The sequence below is a fragment of the Dipodomys merriami genome, unplaced genomic scaffold (assembly GCF_024711535.1).
Source record: "Dipodomys merriami isolate MVZ:Mamm:240054 unplaced genomic scaffold, mDipMer1.0.p SCAF_137, whole genome shotgun sequence".
In the NCBI taxonomy this organism is placed as follows: Eukaryota; Metazoa; Chordata; class Mammalia; order Rodentia; family Heteromyidae; genus Dipodomys; species Dipodomys merriami.
In genome coordinates this window covers 1,658,734-1,682,909 of record NW_027202682.1, presented here as the reverse complement: position 1 = coordinate 1,682,909, position 24,176 = coordinate 1,658,734, and the positions used below count along the sequence as shown (strand labels likewise).

Here is a 24,176-nt window from a genome sequence, read left to right as displayed (position 1 = left end):
TTGCCTCAAGAGTTTTGAAACCAAACTGACCAACGTTCAACGCGCAGTGCAACTCTTTGCCTGCTCCTAGGGACCTTTAAGCAAGCCAGGCACCCTGCCTTTTTCAACCCTGGGACTCAGAGCAGAAAGAGGGGCGGGGGGCTTGGCAAAGTCCTTGTCCAGTCCCTCGGAGGGGACTGGACTGCACCCTTGCCCCAAAGCAAGCTTTTGTGAAAGAATGTCGTTCTTGGTCTGTCACACCAAGCACTGCAGGGTGGAAACTGAAACCCGATGAACTTCCTAGTCTGCATTATCTTTGGTTTTATTCTCGGTTGGGTCTGGGGAGGAGGCTTTGCTCTCTCCAGAGCATCAGGTGCTCAGAAATTCTGAAATGTTGAAATTTTTGATTTGGAAAGTTTTGAAGTTATAAAATGTCGCCAGACCGTCTTGCAGGGCCTCTTCCTGCCCGGGCTGGCCTTAAACCTCGCTCATGGGACCTCGGCCTCCTGGGGCTGGCCTTGAACCTTGCTCCTCAGACCCCAGCCTCCTGGGGCTGGCCTTGAACCTCGCTCCTCAGACCCCGGCCTCCTGGGGCTGGCCTTGAACCTCGCTCCTCGGACCCCGGCCTCCTCAGGAGCGAGGCGCCTGCTGCGGGTCGGTGGGGCTGGGGTGTGGCTCAGGGCGGGCGGGCGTCCTTCCCGCGGTGCCCCTCGGGTCGCCTCGGGGTCCCTCGGCCTCGGGGCTGGGCGGTTACAACCCCGGGGCTGTGGCCTGCAGCGACTCCGCGGCCGGCCGCACGGGGATCGCAGGACGGGCCCCGGGAGAGGGCGCCTCGTCCCCCGGGCCTGGGCCGGGCGGAAGCGCGGACTACAGCTCCCAGGAGGCCTCGCGCGCGCCCGGCCTCGGCGGCCGCCGTCACCAACCACGTGCCCCGGGCCGACCACCACGTGACCGCCAGCGCGAATCACGTGATCGCCGGCGCGGGTCACGAGAACTCACCCGGGGCGGCGGGCGCTTGCCGGCCGGTCCGTCCGCCGCGGGCCATGGCCAACGTCTCCAAGAAGGTGTCCTGGTCCGGCCGCGACCGCGACGACGACGAGGCGGCGCCGCTGCTGCGGCGGGCGGCGCGGCCCGACGAGGGGACGCCGCTGCTGAACGGGGCCGGCCCGGCCGCGCGCCAGGTGAGGCCGCGGGGGCCGGAGGGGAGCGGGGCGCCGCGCGGGCGAGGCCGCGGGGGCCGGGGGCCGGAGGGGAGCGGGGGCCGGGCGAGGCCGCGGGGGCCGGAGGGGAGCGGGGCGCCGCGCGGGCGAGGCCGCGGGGGCCGGGGGCCGGAGGGGAGCGGGGTCGGGCGAGGCCGCGGGGGCCGGGGGCCGGAGGGGAGCGGGGGCCGGGCGAGGCCGCGGGGGCCGGAGGGGAGCGGGGGCCGGGCGAGGCCGCGGGGGCCGGAGGGGAGCGGGGGCCGGGCGAGGCCGCGGGGGCCGGAGGGGAGCGGGGGCCGGAGGGGAGCGGGGGCCGGGGGCCGGGGGCCGGAGGGGAGCGGGGGCCGGGCGAGGCCGCGGGGGCCGGAGGGGAGCGGGGGCCGGGCGAGGCCGCGGGGGCCGGAGGGGAGCGGGGGCCGGGCGAGGCCGCGGGCGTCTGAGGCGAGGGTCCCGCGCGCTCCGCCCCGGCGGCCGCCGCCCGGCAGTTTCCCCAGGGGAGGCTCGGGCTTTCCCCTCGGGTCCACCGTCCTCTGAATGCCGACGGCGCGCGCGCCCGGGCGGCGGGAGCCCTGCACGGGTCAGCCACTGCGGTGCGGGCCGGGGTCGGGCGCGGGGCCGGGGCCGGGGTCGGGCGCGGGGCCGGGGTCGGGCGCGGGGTCGGGGTCGGGCGCGGGGTCGGGGTCGGGCGCGGGGCCGGGGCCGGGGTCGGGCGCGGGGCTGGGGTCGGGCGCGGGGCCGGGGTCCGCAGGAGTTAGCCTCAGGCTGTCGGCCTGCGGGCATTGCGGCTGCTCTCCGTCTGCTCGGTAACGATCCTTCATCTGTGGGTCTGTTACACACCTGTAAGACCACACAAAGCAGGCTGCGCCTGTAGAACTTTCTTTTAGTTCTTCCAGTCCCGTGAAGACACAGAGCATGCTCTTGGCCGGTAGGAAGTAACTCCGCTTCATTTGAATAGTTCTTTCCTTCTTGGAATATGTCTAGTGGGGTTTGTTGTTGTTTGTCGGTCGTGGCTCAGAGTTCAGGCCCAGAGTTTAGGCCCCACAACCGACCCCCCCACCCCCCCAAAAAAAAATTCCTTCCCATAGACCCGCTCAGTGCCCTACAAGGATGGATGGAAGGTCACATTGGTGCTTAGCTTGAGAAGTGTAAGATCCTGAGGCAGGCAGAGCAACAGCAGAGGACAAAGAGTGTGTGTGTGTGTGTTTGAGACTCTGCAATAGTTCGGAACACAGGGTGGGTGTGGAGGTCAGACCTGTTGTGCATGAGCTGGCTTTGCGTTTGGCTGGGGGGGCGGGGAAGCTGGGCACTCTGGCACAGGGGAAGCTCAGCCTGCCTTAGCTGGGGGCACAGCTGGAGGCTGGGAGTCCTGACTCCTTTGCACAGCAGTACCCGAGGGTCTCGTCAGGGTCTGTAACCTGACTGTGCCAGTTTTGTCATTTGCCCAAAAGTTAATGCAGCACCGCACCACGCATGGTGCCTATGAGGAAGCACTCAATAGATACTAGTTGTTCCTAACAGCGTTAAGAGCAGCAACAAAGTGGGGGAAACGGCAACCCCCAAATGACTTGTTCTAGCACTCTTGACAGTCATGCGTGGCTCCATTAGCGACCGAGTAAGTTTCCTGGAGGGAGGCTGTACTGCGTCCAGTGGGCAGTGCAAAGGGTCAGGCACCTCCTGCAGCCTGACAGGGGCCTTGGATAGACTCAGCCGACAGCCATTGAGAATGTTCTGGTGAAGTGAACATATACACCTGTTCTTGCTGCCTCTTTCTTTTGAAACAGGGCCTCTGGGTTTCCCAGGGTGACCTTAGGCCAGAGTAGCCTCAAACTTGTCCTTTTATGGAGTAGCAAGGGTACAGTTGTGGCATCTACTTCTAGCTAGGATATTTACTGTTGTACAACAAATTTCCAGAACTTTTTTCATTTTGCAAAACTGAAACTGTTTCAGGAGCAGCAGCACAGCCGGCAATGTCAGTGGTAGGGCCAGGACTCCCAGCCTGTCCCGCGGCCTTTACCGAAGTGCATTTTCAGCTCTGCCTGCCGCTGCCAGACCGTGCTTTCCCAGGTGTGACTGTAGCATACCTGGCATCTCCCAGGCTGGCCGAGGACTCATCCTCCTGTGAGCAGGTGCTGTTGGCCGGCCTGTGGCCAACCCCTCTCCCATGGTTCTCAAAACCTGCTGAGGTGCCTCAGGCAGATGCAAGTCTGTGTTCTTGGGTGCTATGGAGCAGTGCAAGGTCCTTAGCTTTTCCGGCTCATGACAGCCGTTGCGAGCTGGTGCTGATAGCTTCTCTGTGCTGTGTTTATCAGCCTGCCTTACTTTGCCACATGTCTGTTGCAGCCAGTGCTGTAGAATCTCCCTGTGGGGTCACTGGCTGCTGCCCCCAGTGTCCTGTGGGGAGCAGGCCTGCTAGACATGCTGCCTGTCACATGCGCCTTCGCTCATACACAGATAGGGAAGCAGCAGCTGCCCTGGCTCCTGGGCAGAATTCAGGCGTGAACTGGGACTTCCCTCTGACTGTGCAAATGGCCTGCATTCTCGGTGTGCCTGCTCTCCTCCCAGGCCCAGCAGTCTGTCCCCAGCTCCTGGAGGGGACCCTGCCAACTTCAGTGGAGTCCTGGGCACAGAGCAACAGGTGAACGGGAAGATCAGGTTCTTAGAGCCTGTTTCAGAGGCCTTGGATCTGCCCGCTATTCCCTTCTGGGGTGTCCTCACCTGTCAGTGGTGCTGGTCCTCATTTGGCATGGACTGTTCTCTTCTGGGGTGTCCCCACCTATCACTGGTGCCGTTCCTTATCTGGCTTGGGGGAAGGGGATTGGTCTTCCCTCACTACCTGGCTGGTCCCTAGTGTGTCCGCTACATTTTGCATCATGAACAGGTGCGTGGGGGGCTCTGGCCAAGTCTGGAGGGAAGCCCTGTTTGGGAAATGTGTGGGATTTCAGAGATTTCAAAGTGGAAATGCTGGTGGTAAAGGTGACTGTCTCAGCTCTGGGTGATCAGCTGCTGGGACCGACCACAGAGTCTTGCTCTGTTGCCCTTTGCTTTTTAATACTGGCTATGAGGGCTGGGAAGGTGGCTCAGTGGTAGAGTGCTTGCCTTGCATGCCTGAGGCCCTGGGTTCGATTCCTCAGCACCACATAAGCAAAAAGAAAAAAGCCAGAAGTGGCGCTGTGGCTCAAGTGGTAGAGCGCTAGCCTTAAGCTGAAGAGCTGAGGGACAGTGCCCAAGCCCAGAGTTCAGGCCCTACGACCGGACCAAAAAAAAAAAAATACTGGCCGTGGGGCACCCATTTGTGGCTCTGAGCCCAGAAACTAGCCCCTCCCCCATCATGTTTGTAAAAACTCAGAAACTAGGGGAAGGAGAAGCGCATGGTGCCATCTCCTCCACTCAGCCATCCCCCCCCCCCCCCCCCGCCAGCAGCTGGGCTCACAGGCAGGGGTGGAGCCCAACAAGGGGCTCGCTGCCTCCCGCCTGCCCACGCTGTGCTTTGGAGACCTCTGTGGCTAAGACCCCTCAGCTCTGCATCATGCTCACCCTTCTGCTGGAGGCCCACTGCAGCACATCCCGGGCTGGGTGGGCTCAGAAAGGCCACACTGGTACGTGGCATGGTGGCTGAAGACAGACCCCCCCGGCACGGGCACTGCTGCGTTTGTCCCGAGGGGTGACAGCGCCCTCCCTCAGTTTGCTGCAGCAAGGCGGAGCGCAGAGTGAGCAAAGTCCGTGCCGCCCTCCGCGGTTGGGCTCGGCGGTGGGAGCAGCCTGGCCTCGAGGGTGGGAGTAGAACGCAGCCCCTCCGGCTCCACGCGGCACTCACCACCACCCCTCCTCCGCTTTTAGCTGCCTCATTCTGCCTTTTTCCAAGTTGGACAAATGAAAACCATGGAGTTGGATGATGAGCTCTTGGACCCGGTGAGTGGCCCGCACCCTCACTCCTGGCCTCACAGAAGTGCATCCTCACAGGGCAGTGCCCCACCTGAGGATGGAGGACAGTGGGCAATGGGGGTGGCGGGACAGTATGGCTGGCAGACAGCAGGGGCCCCCAGAGACGCTTCAGAGGTAGACTGCTCCAGGGAAGCGTGGCCAGCTGGAAGAGCAGAGGTGGACAGGAGTAGTAGAAGACGGATCATGGAGCACAGAGCCCTGGGCAGAAGAGGATATGGTCTGAGAGACTCAGGGGCCAAAGGGCTGGCTCTGGCGCAGGTGAGGAGGGGGTCCCTGAGGGGTAGGGCATCCTTGGAGAGCGAGGGTTGGTCATATCTTCTGACACCAGAGTGGACTCTGGCCCTTCTACCACACTGGGGGATGCCCAAATTCACTTCCTCTCTGGTGGCACTCCAGTTTGTCCCAGTGGCCTGAGGGCTGTGCATCTCACCTGCCCGCCATATATGGAATCATGGAAGCTGTCCTTTGCTCTGTTGGCCTAGCACTGTGTACTAGTAGATTTGTGGGTGTTAAAATAATCTTGTGATGCTGGGTGCCGGTGGCTCACGCCTGTAATCCTAGCTACTCAGGAGTCTGAGATCTGAGGATCATGGTTCAAAGCCAGCCCAGGCAGGAAAGGCCATGAGACTCTTATCTCCAAGAAACCACCAGAAAACCAGAAGTGATGCTGTGGCTCAAGTGGTAGAGTGCTTGCCTTGAGCTGAAGAAGCTCAGGGACAGCACCCAGGCCCAGAGTTCAAGCCCCACGACTGACAACAACAACAACAACAAAAACCCTTGTGTTCCTGAGACAAGCCCATCTCAGTCATGATGTTCCTGGATCTCTTGCTTTCTATCTGGACGACTGCGTATCTTTGCCCTAGAGGATGCTGCTGCTTGTGCTCCAGGGCAGATGTTAGGCTCCTGTGACTTCCCGGCCTGCCTGGAAGTGTTGGGAGAGTGCAGGCCTCTGGTATGAGTGTCCCTTCTTCTTCCCTTTGCTCCTCATTCCCAAAGAAAGTACAGAAACTGGACATGATAACACATGCCTGTAAGCCTAGCACCTGAGAAGCTCAGGCAGGAAGAGTGAGTGTTCCAGGACAGCCTAGATTACATACACAGCGAGACAAAACCCCAAAACCTGTGATTCTGCCTTTCCTTCCACAGGAAGTGGACCCGCCTCCCCCCTTCCCCAAGGAGATCCCACACAATGAGAAGCTCCTGTCCCTCAAGTATGAGGTGGGCCTCTGCCCTGGACCCCAGCCCTCGCCCTCCCCTGCCCCTCCCGCCCAGGTCCTTGGTTGGTAATGGCCCATGCGCTCTGCTCTGCAGAGCTTGGACTACGACAACAGTGAGAACCAGCTGTTCCTGGAAGAGGAGAGGCGGATCAACCACACGGTAAGGGGGGGCTGTCCTGTGACCAGGTGGTGTGTTGCCTGCTCCCTTTCCTCCTCTGTCCCCAGCCTCGGGGTTCTGACACCACTGCTTGAGGGCCACGTGACATCTGGCCTCTCACGGTAGAGACTGTAGGAGGAAACGTGCTAATGGCAACCAAGAAGGCTGTCCCTACAGATGGCAGCCTTGGACGGTCAGCAGCTGTGTGGATTTGTTGGGAACGTCACCCACTCATGTCTTGTGGTGCTGCATGTCATTAAAACATGGGCAAAGGCCGGGTGCCGGTGGTGCACGCTTGTCATCCTAGCTACTCAGGAGGCTGAGATCTGAGGATCACAGTTCAAAGCCAGTCTGGGCAGGAAAGTCCATGAGACTCTTAGGCTAGCACTCTACCACTTGAGCCACAGCGCCACTTCCGGCTTTTTTCTTTTTGCTTATGTGGTGCTGAGGAATCGAACCCAGGGCCTCAGGCATGCAAGGCAAGCGCTCTACCGCTGAGCCACCTTCCCAGCCTCTCTGTGAGACTCTTACCTCCAATAAAACTGGAAGTGGCGCTGTGGCTCTAGCGGTAGAGCGCTCACCTTGAGCTGAAGAGCGCAGGGATAGCGCCCAGTCCCAGAGTTCAAGCCCCACGATCAACCAAAAAAAAAAGGGGGGGGGCAAGACTTGGTCCTGGGCGCTGTGTGTGTGTATTTATGTGTGTGTGTATTTATGTGTGTGTGTGGCATCCTTGAGGGCCAGCCTCAGAGCTGTCTGCAGCCTGTCATTGGCTGAGATGTCCACATCCGACTCCACCTCTCCCGGCAGGCCTTCAGGACGGTGGAGATCAAGCGCTGGGTCATCTGTGCCCTCATCGGGATCCTCACAGGCCTCGTGGCCTGCTTCATTGACATCGTGGTAGAGAACCTGGCCGGCCTCAAGTACAGGGTCATCAAGGACAGTATCCTTCACACCACCTAGCAGAGAGTGGGGGCTGAAGCCTGTGCCCTCACGAGTGGGCGGAGCCAAGCGGCCCAGCCCTGTGGGTGCTTTCCATCCAGCCTGGGGGGGGGTGCCTGGACTAACAGCTGCACCACTGTCCTACTTGGGAAGCATCTGTGGTGTCCGCTTACCCGTGGCATTGCAGGACACCACTGCACACAGACTAGCCACGGGAGAGGACAGGGCGCCCGTGGGCTGTGAGGACAGCTGTTCTCAGCCTTGACTTGCTCCCAGACATTGACAGGTTCACAGAGAAGGGCGGGCTGTCCTTTTCCCTCCTGCTGTGGGCCACGCTCAACTCAGCCTTTGTGCTCATAGGCTCTGTGATAGTGGCCTTCATTGAGGTACAGTGATGTGCACTGGGCATCTCAGGGTGGGGGCAGGAGGCAGCACAGGGTCAGGCGCACCCTGGTGGCCGGTGCGCGTGCATGCTTTGTGCGAGTGGAAATCAGGAGCCATGTGAGATCTAGTGGTAAGACAGGAAAACCACCTGCGCTGCCTAGGCCCAGACCCTGCGTGATGCCATTCCAGGCCTTAGCCCCTCAGCCCCGGTCCCCCATTCCCATGCCATACCCACCTTCAGCCCCTATCCTAGGCAGGTCTCCCGTACCTGCCCCATGCTCAGACAAAGCAGGATCTGCCCAGAGCACTGGCATACCCAGACCCCATCCTCCATGGCCTGTACTGTGGGTCTCGGGGGGGGGGGGTGCTGTGGACATGGGCTAGGACGAGAAAAGGGCAGGACCAATTTCTCCCCAGTGGGGACTCACTCTGCCCCAAGGCAGAGGGCATCTCTTATCCTGGGACTCCCAGGAGTCCGCCATCCCCCCCTCCCCCCCCTTTTTTTTTTTTTGTCGGTCATGGGGCTTGAACTCTGCGCCTGGGTGCTGTCCCTCAGCTCTTGAGCTCAAGCCTAGCTCTCTACCACTTGAGTCCTATATAACACCACTTACAGTTTTCTGGTGGTTCATTGGAGATAAGAGTTTCACGGCCTTTCCTGCCCAGGCTGGCTTTGAACTGTGATCCTGAGATCTCAGCCTCCTGAGTAGCTAGGATGACAGCCTTGAGCCACCGGCGCCCGGAGATCTTCCCCTTTTTCTAGGCTGCTGCCCTTAGCATCCTTGTCATGGGGTGATAGACACAAGAAGCTGCAGCTCCAGAGCCATGAGGGCATCACAGCAGCCCTACGTACAGAAGGTCTGCTTGCTTGTGCTAGACGATGCTCAATCTGGAGCAGGCCCCAAGCTGCCCCTGTGGGGTGCACGGATATCATGTCTCCACCCAGGCCCCGGCACAGCCCACAGGGTTTACTTCCTTGGCAGAATTGGGCTGGAAGTGAGGACCTGCGCGTACCAGGCAGAGAGTCCTTCCTGGGCCTGGCTCCACTTGGCTCCTGGGCCATGGAGCTGTTCCTGCTCACCCCACCACCTGCTCAGTGGAGTCTCCTTCTCTTTCTAGCCAGTAGCTGCCGGCAGTGGGATCCCCCAGATCAAGTGCTTCCTCAATGGGGTGAAGATCCCCCATGTAGTGCGGCTCAAGGTGAGCTGTGGTGACACGGTGCGGCACTCGGGATTTCCCGGCATGTCTCTCGCCCTTCCCTCCTCTGTGCTTGCTGCTGGTGTGCGCGTAGGTGCTGGCAGGGGTACTCCGCAAGTGGCAGCACTCACTAACCATTACGGGCACACTCGGCCAGCGCGTGAGTTAACCAGCACGGGCACACTCGGCCAGTGTGTGAGTTAACCAGCACGGGCACACTCGGCCAGCGCGTGAGTTAACCAGCACGGGCACACTCGGCCAGCGCGTGAGTTAACCAGCATGGGCACACTCGGCCAGCGCGTGAGTTAACCAGCACGGGCACACTCGGCCAGTGCGTGTTACGGTCGCAGCCACGTAGAATGTGCCGTCATATAGGAGCCTGTGGGTGTTGGCATTTCGATTCCTCAGCACCACATAAGCAAAAAGAAAAAAGCCGGAAGTGGTGCTGTAGTTCAAGTGGTAGAGCGCTAGCCTTGAGCTGAAGAGCTGAGGGACAGCGCCCAGGCCCAGAGTTCAGGCCCCACGACCGGACCAAAAAAAAAAAAAAAAAAAAAAAAGTTTCCTTAGTACTCATCATGCTTAGTGTCAGCAATGGCCTCCTAGCTCCATGAAGTCTGGGTGGTTTTGACCACAGTCCGCCTATTCCTGTTCTAGCCCACATGGTCAGCCTTCCCAGACCGAGACTGGTCAGAGGGCTTCCTGTCCCTGGTTCAGGAGACTGGTTGTGCGGAGCCTGGGTCCTCCTGTAGGCTCTTTTTTCCTTCCTTCCTTCCTTCCTTCCTCCCTTCCTCCCTCCCTCCCTCCCTCCCTCCCTCCCTCCCTCCCTCCCTCTCTCTCTCTCTCTCTCTTTCTTTTTTTTTGTTGGTCCTGGGGCCTGAACTCTGGGCCTGGGCGCTGTCCCTCAGCTCTTCAGCTCAAGGCTAGCTCTCTACCACTTGCGCCACAGCGCCACTTCCAGCTTTTTCTGCTTATGTGGTGCTGAGGGATTGAACCCAGGGCCTCATGCATGCAAGGCAAGCACTCTACCACTGAGCCGCCTTCCCAGGCCTCCTGTAGGTTTCCTCGGTGCCTGCACTGAGCATGAGCTCTTCTCCCCTGTGGATCTGTGCCCCAGGCAGGCAGGCAGGCATATGTGGTGTGTGTTCTGTCCCTTGGGGGCCTAGGTGCAGTCACTTCTACTGTCTCTCATGTGCTGTGAATATTTGCCACGCTCTAGCAGACTTAAGGGCTACCTTTAAGACTCCTGCCTGGCATGGGAGGCTGGTGGTGCACACACATCCTCCAACAGGGACCCAGGACCGTGTGCCCTGGGTGCTGTGAGGTGGGAAGAGGCTCCCAGAATGACAGTCCCTGCGCTGAGGTGTGGGCTGCCTGTCTGTCAGTGGAGGATGCCTGATGCATGCTGTACTGTGGCCAGCTTGCTTTGGGAAGGAAACCAGGGAAAAGACATGTCCCGTGTGTGTGTGTGGGGGGGGTTACCCTCAGAGTGTGGAGAAGGGAGCCACGTCCTGGCCTGTGCATCCTCCTGGAGCCCAGCAGCTCCCGCATCCCAGGGTCCTACCACCATGTGTGCACTTCAGCCCAGGCTCAAGCCCAGAGTTCTGTATCCACACGTGTTTTTTCTTGTGTTCTAGACATTGGTGATCAAGGTGTCCGGCGTGATTCTGTCCGTGGTGGGAGGACTGGCTGTGGGAAAGGTAATGAGTGTGCACGACATTCCCCCCCCACACCCCCCCCCCCCCCCCCGCTCTGACCCCGCCCCTGAGAGGAAGCCAGGACCTGCGGGCGTCCTCTGAGTGCTGTATTTCTAGGAAGGGCCTATGATCCACTCCGGGTCCGTGATCGCTGCCGGGATTTCCCAGGGAAGGTCAACATCGCTCAAGCGAGATTTCAAGGTAAGCCCTCTCCCCTGGAGGCGTGTGAATAAGAGCTCCTCTCTTCTCCCTCTCCTCATCGCTCCATCCCTCCTGGCAGGGGAGCTGGTCCCCTCTCCATCCCTATCCCCAACCCTACCTAAGTGGCAGCCTGGACTGCTTCCAGCCCAGGCAGGCATGGATCCTTTGCTTCTGCCCCATGTGGCATCCTTCTCTGCACAATCCCAGTGTGTGTGTATGTGAAGAGTCTGTGACGCCAGCCAGCTGAAGAAAGTCAGAACTGCATGGAGAGAGAGAGAGAGAGACACAGAGAGAGAGAGAGAGTGTGTGTGTGTGTGTGTGTGTGTGTGTGTGTGTGTGTGTGTGTGTGTGTGTGTGTGTGTGTGTGTGAAGGGTGTGTAAATGGACTCGCTGGCGCTTGTTGTCCAAGCTTGTTTGGGGCTGGAAATGATAGTACATGTCCATAGTCCAGGCACTTGGGAAACAGAGGCTAAAGAGTTGAAAATTTGAGGCCAGACTGGTGGTTTACATAGTGACCTGTATCAAAAAATGGAATTTAGAGGCAGAACATGTATATTATGTAGGGGTGTGTGTGTGTGTGTGTGTGTCCTGTGGCTTGAACTCTGCCTGGACACTGCATAGCACCACTTCCGACTTTTTCTGTTTGTATGGTACTGAGGGATCAAACCTAGGGCTTAATGCCTGCTAGGCAAGCACTCTATCACTAAGCCACATTGCAGTTCTGTTTTTGTGTAATGTAATTGAATTCAAGACCTTACAACAGCTGTCTTGCCGGGTGCCCGTGGCTCATGCCTGTAATCCTAGCTACTCAGGAGGCTGAGATCTGAGGATTGCAGTTCAAAGCCAGCCCGGGCAGGAAAGTCCGTCGGACTCATCTCCAAAAAAAAATATTTTTTTTTCTTCAGTTGTGGGGCTTAAACTCTGGGTCTGGGCACTGTCCCTGTGCTCTTCAGCTCAAGGCAAGCGCTCTACCGCTTGAGCCACAGCACCACTTCCGGTTTTCTAGTGATTTATTGGAGATAAGAGTCTAAGGCTAAGACCTTCCATTTTCTTTGGTACTAGGGCTGAAACTCTGGGTTTTGTACTCTTACTTAGATTTTTCGCTCAAGCCCAGTGCTATGACACTTGAGCCACATCTCCCCTTGTGGGTTTTTGGGGTTACCTGGAGTCTGCCAGGGCTGGCTTTTAACCTCATTTCTCAGTTCTCAGCCTGCTGAGTAGCTAGGATTACGGGCGTGAGCCATAAATGCCCAGCTTCAATTGTGTATAAAATGAAAAGCAGGGTTGGGTTCTCCACTTACTTGGTTTCCTTCTGGTTTCTCGGTAGAGCTGTGTTAATAGTCTGTGTGTGTGTAGTGAAGCTGAGCTGCTGTTGTAGATGGGCTCCTCTGGTTATCTCAGCGGGCTACGCGGTGTGCCAGCCACATAGGCCTTGCAGGGTGCTGGAGCCTTGCAGGGTGCTGGCCTGCAGGGTGCTGGGGCCTGCAGGGTGCTGGGGCCTTGCAGGGTGCTGGCCTGCTGGGTGTTGGCCTTGCAGGGTGTTGGCCTTGCAGGGTGCTGGCCTTGCAGGGTGCTGGCCTGCAGGGTGCTGGCCTTGCAGGGTGCTGGGGCCTGCAGGGTGCTGGCCTTGTAGGGTGCTGGGGCCTTGCAGGGTGCTGGCCTGCAGGGTGCTGGGGCCTGCAGGGCGCTGGCTGTGACTCTGTGCTGCCCATGGCAGCTCTGTGACTCCAGTAGCTGATGGGGCGATTGTCCCCCGTTTGTCTTAGTCCCTTTCATGGCAGCCTGTATCCCCTACAAGTCTACCCATGCCGTTCTCCATCCCTTCCTCCTTTAGATCTTTGAGTACTTCCGCAGAGACACGGAGAAGAGAGACTTTGTCTCAGCAGGAGCTGCGGCTGGAGTATCAGCTGCATTTGGAGCGCCCGTGGGTGAGGAGGGGCCGGCCCTGCCTGGCCTGTGGCTGTGCTTTGGGGGGTGTTTGTGTGCTCATCGCTGACTAGGCCAGGGAGCGAAGCTCTCCCTGCTTGGTTGAAGGTCTGGCCTTGGTAATTGCAGAGGAGCACTGGTCAGGTGTGGCCAGTGCTCACAGTCACCAGCCAGGGGATTTATGAGAGGTTGTACTATTGTCAGGAGCCCTGGACGGGCCCTGGGACCCCTGAGAGGCCCCTCTCCCTGTGCCCTGCCCCCCCGTCTTGCTTTCCTGGATTTGGGGGTGGGGTGACACGAGTACAGCCACCCTGTAGCCAGGTGGCTCTTCAGGCCTGCCTGCCTTCTTCCAGGTGGCGTCCTGTTCAGCCTGGAAGAAGGTGCTTCTTTCTGGAACCAGTTCTTGACATGGAGAATTGTGAGTATCCACTGGCCACCCATGACTAAGGCTCCATGTTTCCCTCTTCTCCACCTCCCCCACGGTCAGGGGCCACACCTGTCCGTCCCCTCACGGCCTCTCGTGAGTCCTTGCCAGCCCTGGACCGTCCCCTTGTCACTATCTTGTCTCCAGCACTTGCCTCACCAGGCAGTGGGCTGGGCCTGCTTGGCGCTCTAGTTCTCTCCCTCCTGTATGGGGTGGATCCTCCAGGCTTACAGGGCCTGCCTGCTGGTCTTGTCTCTCCCCTCCCCCCCAAATCTGGTTCCCGGCACTCAGTTATGGCCTCTGGCGCCCCCAAGCGTGTTGGGTGGGCTCCAACACACCCCTTAGGGCCCTGGCTGGGCCACAGCCCTGAGGTTTTGACTCTTTCTGTGCTGCAGTTCTTTGCTTCCATGATTTCCACCTTCACTCTGAATTGTGTCCTGAGTATCTACCATGGGAACATGTGGGACCTGTCCAGCCCAGGCCTCATCAACTTCGGAAGGTTTGACTCAGAGGTAGCTCTCCACCCGCCTCACTGCCCTTCCGCCTGTCTAAGGCCGGGGCTTCAGCCTGGTGTGTGTGTAGGGATTCTGGTCTGGGCTGTGGGTAGACGTGAGGCCCCTTGGTGTTGTAGGGGCTTCCAGGAGCTCACAGCTACCCTGCAGGGACGGCTTGTGTGCTGCCAGCCGCAGTGCATGCGCCACCCACACCAGCAGGGCTCTGAGGAGGCGTGAGGTCTGCTAAAGGGACCCAGCTCTCCTACCCATGGGGCCTCTGTGGGTCTGTGGGAAAGTGCTAGAAAATTCCATGAACAGAGTCAGCTCACATGCAGCCCTGAGGTTTAACTGGCAGGAGCCACTTGCAAATATCAAGATTAGTCCTTCAACCAATCAGGGAGCGCCTCACCCACCAGCCCAGCCAGCTATGAAGCCCCTACAAGCAAAGCCACAGACTGACACTCCTTACCACCTTCCCTTTCTTCTCTACAGAAAATGGCCTACACCATCCATGAGATCCCTGTCTTCATTGCCATGGGAGTGGTGGGTAAGTGTCCTCCTCCCCACAGGATGGAGTAGAGCAGGGCTCCAGTGCCAGATGACCACGGTCCCCAGGGCCCCATTCCTGATAACTGCAGTCCACATAGCCCCAGTGCCAGCTAACTGAGGTCCCCAAAGCCCCAGTGCCAGCTAACCGAGGTCCCCAAAGCCCCGGTGCCAGATAACCGGGGTCCCCAAAGCCCCAGTGCCAGCTAACCGAGGTCCCCAAAGCCCCAGTGCCAGGCAACTGCGGTCCCTGGGGCCCCAGTGCTGGATGACTGTAGTCCCAGTACAGCTTTGCAGTGTCCAGAGGTTAGGCCTCCACACCCTGCAGTTCACAGGTAGAGCGCTGGCTAGGCTGGGGGTGAGCCCTGTATGGTGATATGTAGGAAGGACTGTAGGCTGGCTTTGTGTTCAGACAAAATCCCAGGCCTGCCAGGCACTGGTGGCTCACAACTGACAAAAAAAAAAAAAAAGCTCCAGGGCTGGCCAGGGTTCCTGAGGAATGCTGTGGGTCCCACAGCACCAATAGTTTGAGAATCCCTTCCCCAAATACTATGAAAAAAATAAATATGAGTTGGAGACATGGCTCTGAAGTCATGGTACAAATGATAGTGACCTGCCTAGCAAGCGTGAGGCGTGGAGTTCAAACCCCAGGATGGCCCCCAAAATAAAAGGTGTGGGACAGAGGTGGTTTAGATTTTGGTGTTTGGTTTTGTTGTTTTGTTTTTAGGTTTTTCTTTCTTTTTTTCTTTTTTTTTTTTTTTATTGGTTGTAGGTCTTGAACTCTGGGCCTGGGCACTGTCCCTCAGCTTTTGAGCTCAAGGCAAGCACCCTACCACTTGAGCCACAGCACCTCTTCTGGTTTTCTGGTAGTTAATTGGAAATAAGAGTCTCATGGACTTTCCTGCCTGGGCTGGCTTTGAACTGTGATCCTCAGATCTCAGCCTCCTGAGTAGCTAGAGTTACAGGTGTGAGCCACCGGTGCCCAGCTTATTTTTAGATTTTGGAACATAGTTAAACCCATGAGATATTCTGAGATAGGGACCCAAGTCTAAACCAGACTCTACCGGTTCCATCCACCTACGTATACTGCCTCAACAGGGCCTTCCATGGGCCAGATGCAGAATTTCCCACTTGTGGGTGGGAGTTCCAGATAAGGAATGCTCAGGGCGAGGAATGTGGCTTAGTGGTAGAGTACTTGCCTAGCAAGCATGAAGCCCCGGGATGGATTCCTCAGTACCACATAAACAAAAAAAGCCAGAAATAGTGCTGTGGCTCAAGTGGTAGAGTGCTAGCCTTGAGCAAAAGCAGCTCAGGGACAGTGCCCAGGGAAAAAGGAATGCTTGCCAGGCACTGGTGGCTCACGCCTGTCATCCTAGCTACTCAGGAGGCTGAGATCTGAGGATCACAGTTCAAAGCCAGCCCGGGCAGGAATGTCCATGAAACTCTTCTCTCCAATAAGCCATTAGAAAACTAGAAGTTGAGCTATAGCTCAAGTGCTAGAGCGCTGGCCTTGAGCTGAAGAGCTGAGGGACAGCGCCCAGGCCCAGAGTTCAGGCCCCACAACCAACAAAAAAACGCCTGAGCTGCTCTGTGAGAACGTGTTCCTGTGACTGGGGGGGGGGGGGGGCGGCAGCAGAGCTGGGGCGCCAGGGCAGGGTGAGGCCGGGCTGGCCTCTCTCCACGCCTCTCTGCTCCTGGCCGGGACTCCCCCCTGCGTCCCATCCAACTGATGGGTGCTTCCTTCCGGGTTGTAGGTGGCATTCTCGGCGCTGTCTTCAATGCCTTGAACTACTGGCTGACCATGTTTCGAATCAGGTGAGAAAGCCCCTCCATTTTCATGAATGGAGTTGACATCTGGCCTTACGATTTGGAACCACACCCAGTAGAGCTTGATTTGTGCCTACAGACCAGTTGGGGACATGCTGTATGGTCTGCTAGCGGGGCAAGCCAGATAGCAGAGGTCTCTCCAGAGAGAAGCAGGGCTCCTTGCCTGAGGGGTGTCCCTGGGCAGAAGAGCAAGCCCAGGAAGGAGTAAGACTCCACTCGGCCTCTGCCAGGGCACCGGCTCTGTCCACCCTGCCTGCTAGCCCTGTTGTTAGGTGTGCTGATGGAGCGTCTTGGCTTGGGGGCAGCTGCTTCTATACTTGTGCAGTTCTGGCCACTGTGAGCGCCCGTCACTGTGGCTAGCCTGTCACCCGTAGGAGAGAGATGACCCCAGGATGGTCTGCAGTGTGTGGAGACCTGACCATGAAACCTGTGGTGTGTCACTCTCCCAGCAGTGTGTTCGGGTGCAGGCTGCCGTGACAGCCGCGGTGGGCGTGACGGTGGGGCTGCTGCAGGGGCTGTCTCTGCAGTGAGGTGCATCCTGGCTTTGGGCTCTAGGTACATCCACCGGCCCTGCCTCCAGGTGATTGAGGCCATACTGGTGGCCGCTGTCACAGCCACGGTCGCCTTTGTGCTGATTTACTCGTCCCGGGATTGCCAGCCCTTGCAGGGAAGTTCCATGTCCTACCCGCTCCAGGTAGGCATGGGGCCCTGTGGGCGAGCACCCTGAGCAGGCCAGGTGGTCTTTGCTCACATCCTGCTTAGGCTGAGGGCTGTCGGACACAGCCTGGCTCAAGTTGAGTGTGCCAGTGTGCCTGTGTCGCCCAGCAGGTCCCAGAAAGGCAGAGGCTGGCCGCAGGGCACCCAGGGAACAGGTGGCAGTGCCAGGGCTACCACCACAATCCTCTTTCCAGAACAGCCCCTGGTGAGAGCCTCAGAAAGGGGCGTGCACACACTGTGGGCGTGGCACACACACATCTTCCACAGACGTTTGAGTCCATTTGTTGATGGGCGTCCCAGAGTGAGCACTGTCCTGGCGCCCAGACAGAGGAGGTGACCTTGCTTGCTGGGCAGTCAGCAGCCACAATCAGGACAGGGACAGTGGTGTGCTGTGGCCCCGAGCCCCCGGGCCCTGGCGGCACAGCTCTGCATCCCAGCCCAGCCCCCCTCCTGTGCTCTCCTGCTCCTGCAGCTCTTCTGTGCGGATGGCGAGTACAACTCCATGGCTGCGGCCTTCTTCAACACCCCTGAGAAGAGTGTGGTCAGCCTCTTCCACGACCCACCAGGTGTGTGCGGGCCGTGCGGCCGAGCCATGCTGCCAGGCTGCTGTCCCGATCTAGAGGACTTGACCCTGGCATGTTAGGGTGCACTGAGCCAGCGTTAGTAGGCAAAGTTGGGGTGGTGAGACTGAAAGGGCTATTGGGTCCACAGCTGCTGGTAGCCAAACGCTAGAGCAGGGCTGGCTGTGGTCCCCCCCCCCCCCACCTACTTCCTGCCTTAGACACTGGGTCAGCGCCACCGCTCAGCCGGAGAGCCCAGCGGCTCTGTGTCAGGCCTTGCCCTCCCCCAGCTACTCCTGTGACATGGAAACTGCGCCAGAGTAGAGCCTTTAGCACGGGCTGGGCCTGGGCCTGGCTTTGGCCCTGCTTTCCCATGTGTCTCGTGGGGACACTGCTTTTCATTGTTTGCCTGACAAGGCCACCAAGAGCTTCCCTGTCTCTGGATCTGCCCATAGGAGGGGGTCAGGAAATGGAGCAGATCAAGGACATGGAATTCACGTGTGGCTCAGGGGCCTGGCCCTTCTGACCTCTGGCCTGTGCCATAGTACCTTTGGCACATAGACGGACCGCCCCAGCCTGCTGTAGACATCTGTGTTGGTCATTGTGGCCTTCCCCCTTCTTAGCCTCATTTCCCTGGCTTCTCATCCAGGAAGAGCAATCAAGAGTTAGTGTTCAGCCACTGGGGATCACAGTGGCCATCTCCAGGCCCGGCCGTGCTGCACACTTCTCAGAAGTGACATCTCCATGCCCTTTGCCTGTGTGGCCTAGCAGAGCTCACCTCTGCCACCCACTGCCGCCAGGAGGATGGTCCACTGACCACTGACCTCCACCGGCCTCCTTAGCCCAGGCCTTGCTCTGGCTTCAGAGAGGCCTCCTCCTTCACTTGGTCCCTGTGGTCAGACTGATGTACAGCAGGCCCAGCAGCTCAGCTGTTCCCCGCAGGGGTGTGTGATACATCCTTGTCCCCAGAGAGCCCTCCAGGCTGTGGGTCTGATGCAGGCCGGGGCTGCCTGGGGACTCAGTGCCTGTGCCATGGCTCCAGGCCTCCCTGCTGAGCCCACAGCTTTCCCATCTCCTTTATTGTTGTTGTTGTCAGTCGTGGCACCTGAACTCTGGGTTTGGGCATTGCCCCTGGGCTCTTAGCCACAGCACCCTTTCAGTTTTCTGGTGGTTAATTGGAGATGAGTCTCATGGACTTTCCTGCCCGGGCTGGCTTTGAACTGCGATCCTCAGATCTCAGCTTCCTGAGTAGCTAGGAGGATTACAGGCATGAGCCACTGGTGCCCGGCTCCTCCTTTGTTTTTTGTTACCAGAGTTTAAGCTCAGGCTTGCTTGAATGGCTGGCACTCCATCACTTGAGCCATGCTTCCAGATTTTTTGCTATTTTGGAGCTAGTCTTATGCTTCAAACCGCGATCCTTTTGAGTGGCTAGGTTTGCAGGCGTGACCCACTGGCACTGGCTCCCTCTCCAGTTCTTGAGGCCCATCCATCCTGAAAAGGCGAGTGTCGAGCCTTCTGAAGAACAGCCAGGCTGGGGCTCGGTGGCCCAGCTCCGGGATGGAGCTGTGGGCTGGGTGGGGCAGCTGTGCGTGGGCAGGAGTCAGGACCGGCAGCCTCCTCTCCCTAGGCTCCTATAACCCCATGACGCTGGGCCTGTTCACCATCGTGTACTTCTTCCTGGCCTGCTGGACCTACGGCCTCACTGTGTCTGCTGGGGTCTTCATCCCGTCCCTGCTCATCGGCGCTGCTTGGGGTCGGCTCTTTGGCATCTCTCTGTCTTACCTGACGGGGGCAGCGGTGAGTCGGGGAAGTCTGCTGGGGACCACATCCCTGAAGTGCAGCTCTTCCCACACGCTCCACAAACATGCGTGCAGGGATGGGCCTGCTGTGTGTCCCAGGCTGGCCTTGAACTCATAGCATCCTTCCTCAGCCTCCCAGGCACTGGGGTCACAAGTGTGCACCACCATTCCTTGCTCAGTTTTTTGTTGTTGTGTTTTGGTTTTGGTTTTTTGGGTTTTTTTTGTCGTTGGTCATGGGGCCTGAACTCTGGGCCTGGGCGCTGTCCCTGAGCTCTTCAGCTCAAGGCTAGCGCTCTACCACTTGAGCCACAGCGCCCACTTTGGCTTTTTCTGTTTATGTGGTGCTGAGAATTGAACCCAGGATCTCATGCATGCGAGACAAGTGCTGTACCACTGAGCCACCTTCCCAGCCCGCTCAGTTTTTTGTTTTTTGTTTGTTTTTTTTGGGGGGGTCTGATTGTGGGGCCTGAACTCTGGACCTGAGCGCTGTCCCTCAGCTCTTCAGCTCAAGGCTAGCGCTCTACCACTTGAGCCACAGCACCACTTCCGGCTTTTTTTCTTTTTGCTTATGTAGTGCTGAGGAATTGAACCCAGGGCCTCAGGCATGCAAGGCAAGCGCTCTACCACTGAGCCACCTTCCCAGCCCCCCCCACCCCCCCCCGCTCAGTTTTTTTTTGTTTTTTTGGGGGGGGTCTGGTTGTGGGGCCTGAACTCTGGGCCTGGACGCTGTCCCTCAGCTCTTCAGCTCAAGGCTAGTGCTCTACCACTTGAGCCACAGCACCACTTCCGGCTTTTTTCTTTTTGCTTATGTGGTGCTGAGGAATCGAACCCAGGGCTCTGAGCATGCAAGGCAAGTGCTCTACCACTGAGCCACCTTCCCAGCCTCCCGCCCCCCCCCCCCCCCCCCCCCGCTCAGTTTTTGTGTGTGCGCGTGCCAGTCCAGGTGTCCTCAGTGCTGCCTCCTGGTGGCTTGGGCAGGGCTGCCACCTCATGCCGTCATTCCTGTGTTACCTCCTGCAGATCTGGGCAGACCCTGGCAAGTACGCCCTGATGGGAGCTGCTGCCCAGCTCGGTAAGTCCTGGTTCTCACCACTGCAGAGGTGAGAGGGCAGGGCACCTGCAGAGAGGTGAGAGGGCAGGGCACCTGCTGAGAGGTGAGAGGGCAAGGGCACCTGCAGAGAGGTGAGAGGGCAGGGGCACCTTCAGAGAGGTGAGAGGGAAAGGGCACCTGCAGAGAGGTGAGAGGGCAGGGCACCTGCAGAGAGGTGAGAGGGCAGGGCACCTGCTGAGAGGTGAGAGGGCAAGGGCACCTGCAGAGAGGTGAGAGGGCAGGGCATCTGCAGAGAGGTGAGAGGGCAGGGCATCTGCAGAGAGGTGAGAGGGCAGGGGCACCTGCAGAGAGGTGAGAGGGCAAGGGCACCTGCAGAGAGGTGAGAGGGCAGGGCACCGCCCCCCCAGGCGGGAGTCCGTCAAAGTGAGCAGAACAGGGCCGGGGATCCCAGGCGGCCGTGTTCCTCTTCCCCACGGCCAGCCAATAGCCTTCAGCCAGGCAGTCACGGGCCTCTCGTGCATGGTGAGGCCTGCGGCCACTCCCGCAGGTGGGATCGTGAGGATGACCCTGAGCCTGACCGTCATCATGATGGAGGCCACCAGCAACGTGACCTACGGCTTTCCCATCATGCTGGTGCTGATGACCGCCAAGATCGTGGGCGATGTCTTCATCGAGGTGTGCAGAGCGGGAAGCCTGTTGGCCCCTTCACCCCACACGTTGGCCCCAGCCGGGGGTCGTGGGTCCTCCGGGCTCTGGGGGCCTGTGGCAGGCCTGTGCAGCCACCCAGATGCCCTTCCAGATGCCCTGGGGGCGCGGCCACGCCTCACCTGCCGCCCCTTCCTCAGGGCCTGTACGACATGCACATCCAGCTGCAGAGCGTGCCCTTCCTGCACTGGGAGGCTCCGGTCACCTCCCACTCACTCACCGCCAGGTACTGCCAGCAGCCTCCCCGCACCCAGGCTGGAGGGCCGGGTCTGAGGCTGCAGCTTGGGGCGGGGGAGGGTCGTGCTGGCTGCAGGTAGAGGGTAGGCAGGGAGGAGGCTGCGGGCCTGTGAGCATCACTGCTCAGTCCCTGCTGGGCTCCTGGTGCTAAAGCCAGCAGCATGGGGAGGGGGGTGTTCTGGGGAACGCTGTTTCCTAGTGTGGCAGCGCCATGGCCCCAGCGCCTGTGCCCGCTGAGACGCGTGGATGGCGGCGCGGCGGTGACGGGCGCCGGGGTCCTGGCAGGGAGGTGATGAGCACCCCTGTGACGTGCCTGCGGAGGAGGGAGAAGGTCGGTGTCATCGTGGACGTCCTCAGTGACACGGCCTCCAACCACAACGGCTTCCCCGTGGTGGAAGACACGGACGACACCCAGGTACCAGGCAGGAGAGCTTGTGCTGAGCGGGCCGCCCCGCTCGCCCGCCCCGCTCCGCTCCGGTCTGCGGAAGGGAGCCCCGCAGCCGGCACGCGCTGTCCAGTGCCCCAGCCTGACTGCTGGGCGCTGTGGCCTCCGTGAACACAGCCTCACTGTGCCCCTCACTAGGCCCAGCCTGTGGGATGCCCTGGACATGGGAGTGGTGGCTGGGAGGGCTGGGGACACCCGTGTCTCTGTGTCAGGTTCACCAGACTGAGTAGGAACTAATTCACTGCAAGCCACTCAGGTGGCTCTCAGGGACCAGAGGATCGACTGCGGTCCTGACACTGGCATCCCGCTGCCTCTGACCCTTCCTCCCCCACAGCCAGCCAGGCTCCAGGGCTTGATCCTGCGTTCCCAGCTCATTGTCCTTCTGAAGCACAAGGTGGGCCTGCTTGGTCGGGGCAGGGGAGGGCCTGGCCTTCCCACGGGCCCTGACCACCGCTGCCCACAGGTGTTTGTAGAGAGGTCCAACATGGGCCTGGTGCAGCGCCGGCTGAGGCTGAAGGACTTCCGTGATGCCTATCCACGCTTCCCCCCGATCCAGTCCATCCACGTGTCCCAGGATGAGCGCGAGTGCTCCATGGACCTGTCCGAGTTCATGAACCCCTCCCCTTACACTGTGCCCCAGGTATCCAGCCCCTCCCTATACCGAGCCCCGGGTACCCACCTGTGGGGCGGAGCAGGCCATTGCCCTTTGGCAGTCTGCAAGGACCCGCCATGTGCCCAGAAGGCATCGGGGCAGGACCTGGGGGTGGGGGTGCTGTGGCCCTTGGGAGCAGTGCTTTGGAGAGGGTTAAGGCCTCAGAGAGGCCTGGTGGGGAGGGGGACACCTCCTCTTACCCACCTGGAGCTGTGGGGATCCCATCCTCCCCTGGGGTACGCATGCAGGCTGAGTACCACACCCACCTTGCAGGAAGCGTCTCTCCCTCGGGTGTTCAAGCTGTTCCGGGCTCTGGGCCTGAGGCACCTGGTGGTCGTGGACAATCACAATCAGGTAAGGCTGGTGGTCCATGTTCCACGTGGAGTGCCCTGGGACCCTGGCTCCACAAGGGCTCTGACTTGATGTTGCTCCTGCAGGTGGTCGGGCTGGTGACCAGGAAGGACCTGGCCAGGTACCGCCTGGGGAAGGGCGGCCTGGAAGAACTCTCGCTGGCCCAGACGTGAGGCCTGGACCCTGGTGGGCAGCGGCAGCCCGGCCCCTTTGTGCTCTGTCCTGGGGTCCCTGGTCTCTTGGCCAAAGCCTTACTTCCTGGGCAGCACAGCAGCAGGATCGAGCAGCCCCATCTCGGGTCTAGCTGGCCTGTGAGCCTGCCTTTCTTCATGGACGCGTGGTTTACGTCCTTAGTACTTGCCCTGTGCCTGGCCCCTTGGCACCCCGCCACCCCCGTTCCTTTCCTCCCAGCTGTGTCTCTGCTGCTGGCTCCCCAGAGGCCGGCGGAGGGGCAGAGCGCGAGGCAGGCGAGCCGTGCCCCTGCTGCTGCTGCTGCTGCTGCTGCTGCTGCTGTGGGACCCACACGCCAGCCACACTGCCCTCACCACCAGAAGCCTCACAGCCGGGGCTCAAGGATGCCACACTGCTCCATGGGGAGCCCCGGGTGGCCCAGGTCCCACCTGACTTAGGTGATCCCAGGCCCTGAAGACAGGAAGATGGGGCCTGTGCCAGGGGCTGGGGCCCTAAGGGTCCCTGCGGGCCTGAGGCTTGCATTTGAAGACAGCCGGGAAGACAGGTTCTCAGCACGGGGGCCGCGGTGTCAGCAGTGGCTCACTTCCGGCTACAGTGGCCACCAAGTGCGCACCACTGGGGTGATCTGTGGCCTAGCACAGAGTGGCGCTAGTCTGGTGGCATGGGCCGAGCTAGCCAGGCCTGGCCAGATAGTGTTCCTCGGGTCTCTTTTATGAACATGTGAGAAAATAAGTCGGCTGGCGCCATCCCTTTCCCTGCCTGGGGCCTAGAGGTCAGGGCACTGAGCACGGTGGCACCGGGCGACGGGCCTCCTGTGATGCCCGCGCAGTGCTCTGTGGGCAGGGGCCCGCACTCAAGGAACGGCAGCCGCCTGTGGGCCCGGCCTTGCTCCCAGGAACTCGCTGCAGACCCTGTTCTCCAGCGCCCAGGCCGGCCCCCTCCCCAGGGAGGCCCAGCCGTCCCACAGCTGCAGGACCAGGTGTTGTCTGAGCCCTCGTGGGGTGGGGAGGGGGTCCGCGAAGCCTCTGCGTGGGAAGGGAAGGGACTGCGCAGGGCCTCAGACGATTGGTACCAAAAAAGCACGTGCAATCCTGTTCATAGTTTTATGTCAGTTACATGTTGAGATGATATTTTGGATATACTAGGTAAATAAAAGGAACTACCAAAACTCACTCGACCGTCTCCTGTCTCAGTGGCTTCTGGAACAGCTGAAGTCCCCAAGCTGCCGTGGCTGTGTGGCCACCCCTGCTTTCGGGGAGGGGGGCGCGGCCGGCCCTCGTCTCCCTGCTCCAGGTCTGGGCCCCCAGGACCTGGGTGGCTCCTGGGGTCCCCTGCCTGCGCAGG

At 59.8% G+C, this 24,176-nt stretch overlaps 1 protein-coding gene across 2 annotated transcripts; it reads left to right on the top strand.

Annotated features, from left to right (window-relative positions):
• Nucleotides 1–966: 966 nt before the first annotated feature.
• Nucleotides 967–24,004, top strand: Clcn7 (chloride voltage-gated channel 7). 2 transcript variants are annotated; one of them, XM_070019916.1, is made up of 25 exons: nt 967–1,160; nt 5,016–5,087; nt 6,267–6,338; nt 6,432–6,497; nt 7,302–7,434; nt 7,710–7,819; nt 8,934–9,014; nt 10,646–10,708; nt 10,823–10,906; nt 12,741–12,834; nt 13,186–13,250; nt 13,652–13,768; nt 14,243–14,297; nt 16,051–16,111; nt 16,679–16,817; nt 17,313–17,406; nt 19,028–19,197; nt 20,220–20,271; nt 20,798–20,925; nt 21,096–21,181; nt 21,478–21,607; nt 21,972–22,031; nt 22,101–22,277; nt 22,563–22,643; nt 22,727–24,004. In XM_070019916.1, exons 1-25 carry the CDS (start codon nt 1,023–1,025, stop codon nt 22,811–22,813), a joined length of 2,415 nt encoding a protein of 804 aa, XP_069876017.1. In that variant the 5' UTR covers nt 967–1,022; the 3' UTR covers nt 22,814–24,004. The 2 variants fall into 2 exon arrangements, with proteins under 2 accessions (XP_069876017.1, XP_069876018.1); XM_070019917.1 differs by lacking the exons at nt 967–1,160; nt 5,016–5,087 and adding an exon at nt 5,121–5,378.
• The last annotated feature ends 172 nt before the right edge of the window (nt 24,005–24,176 follow it).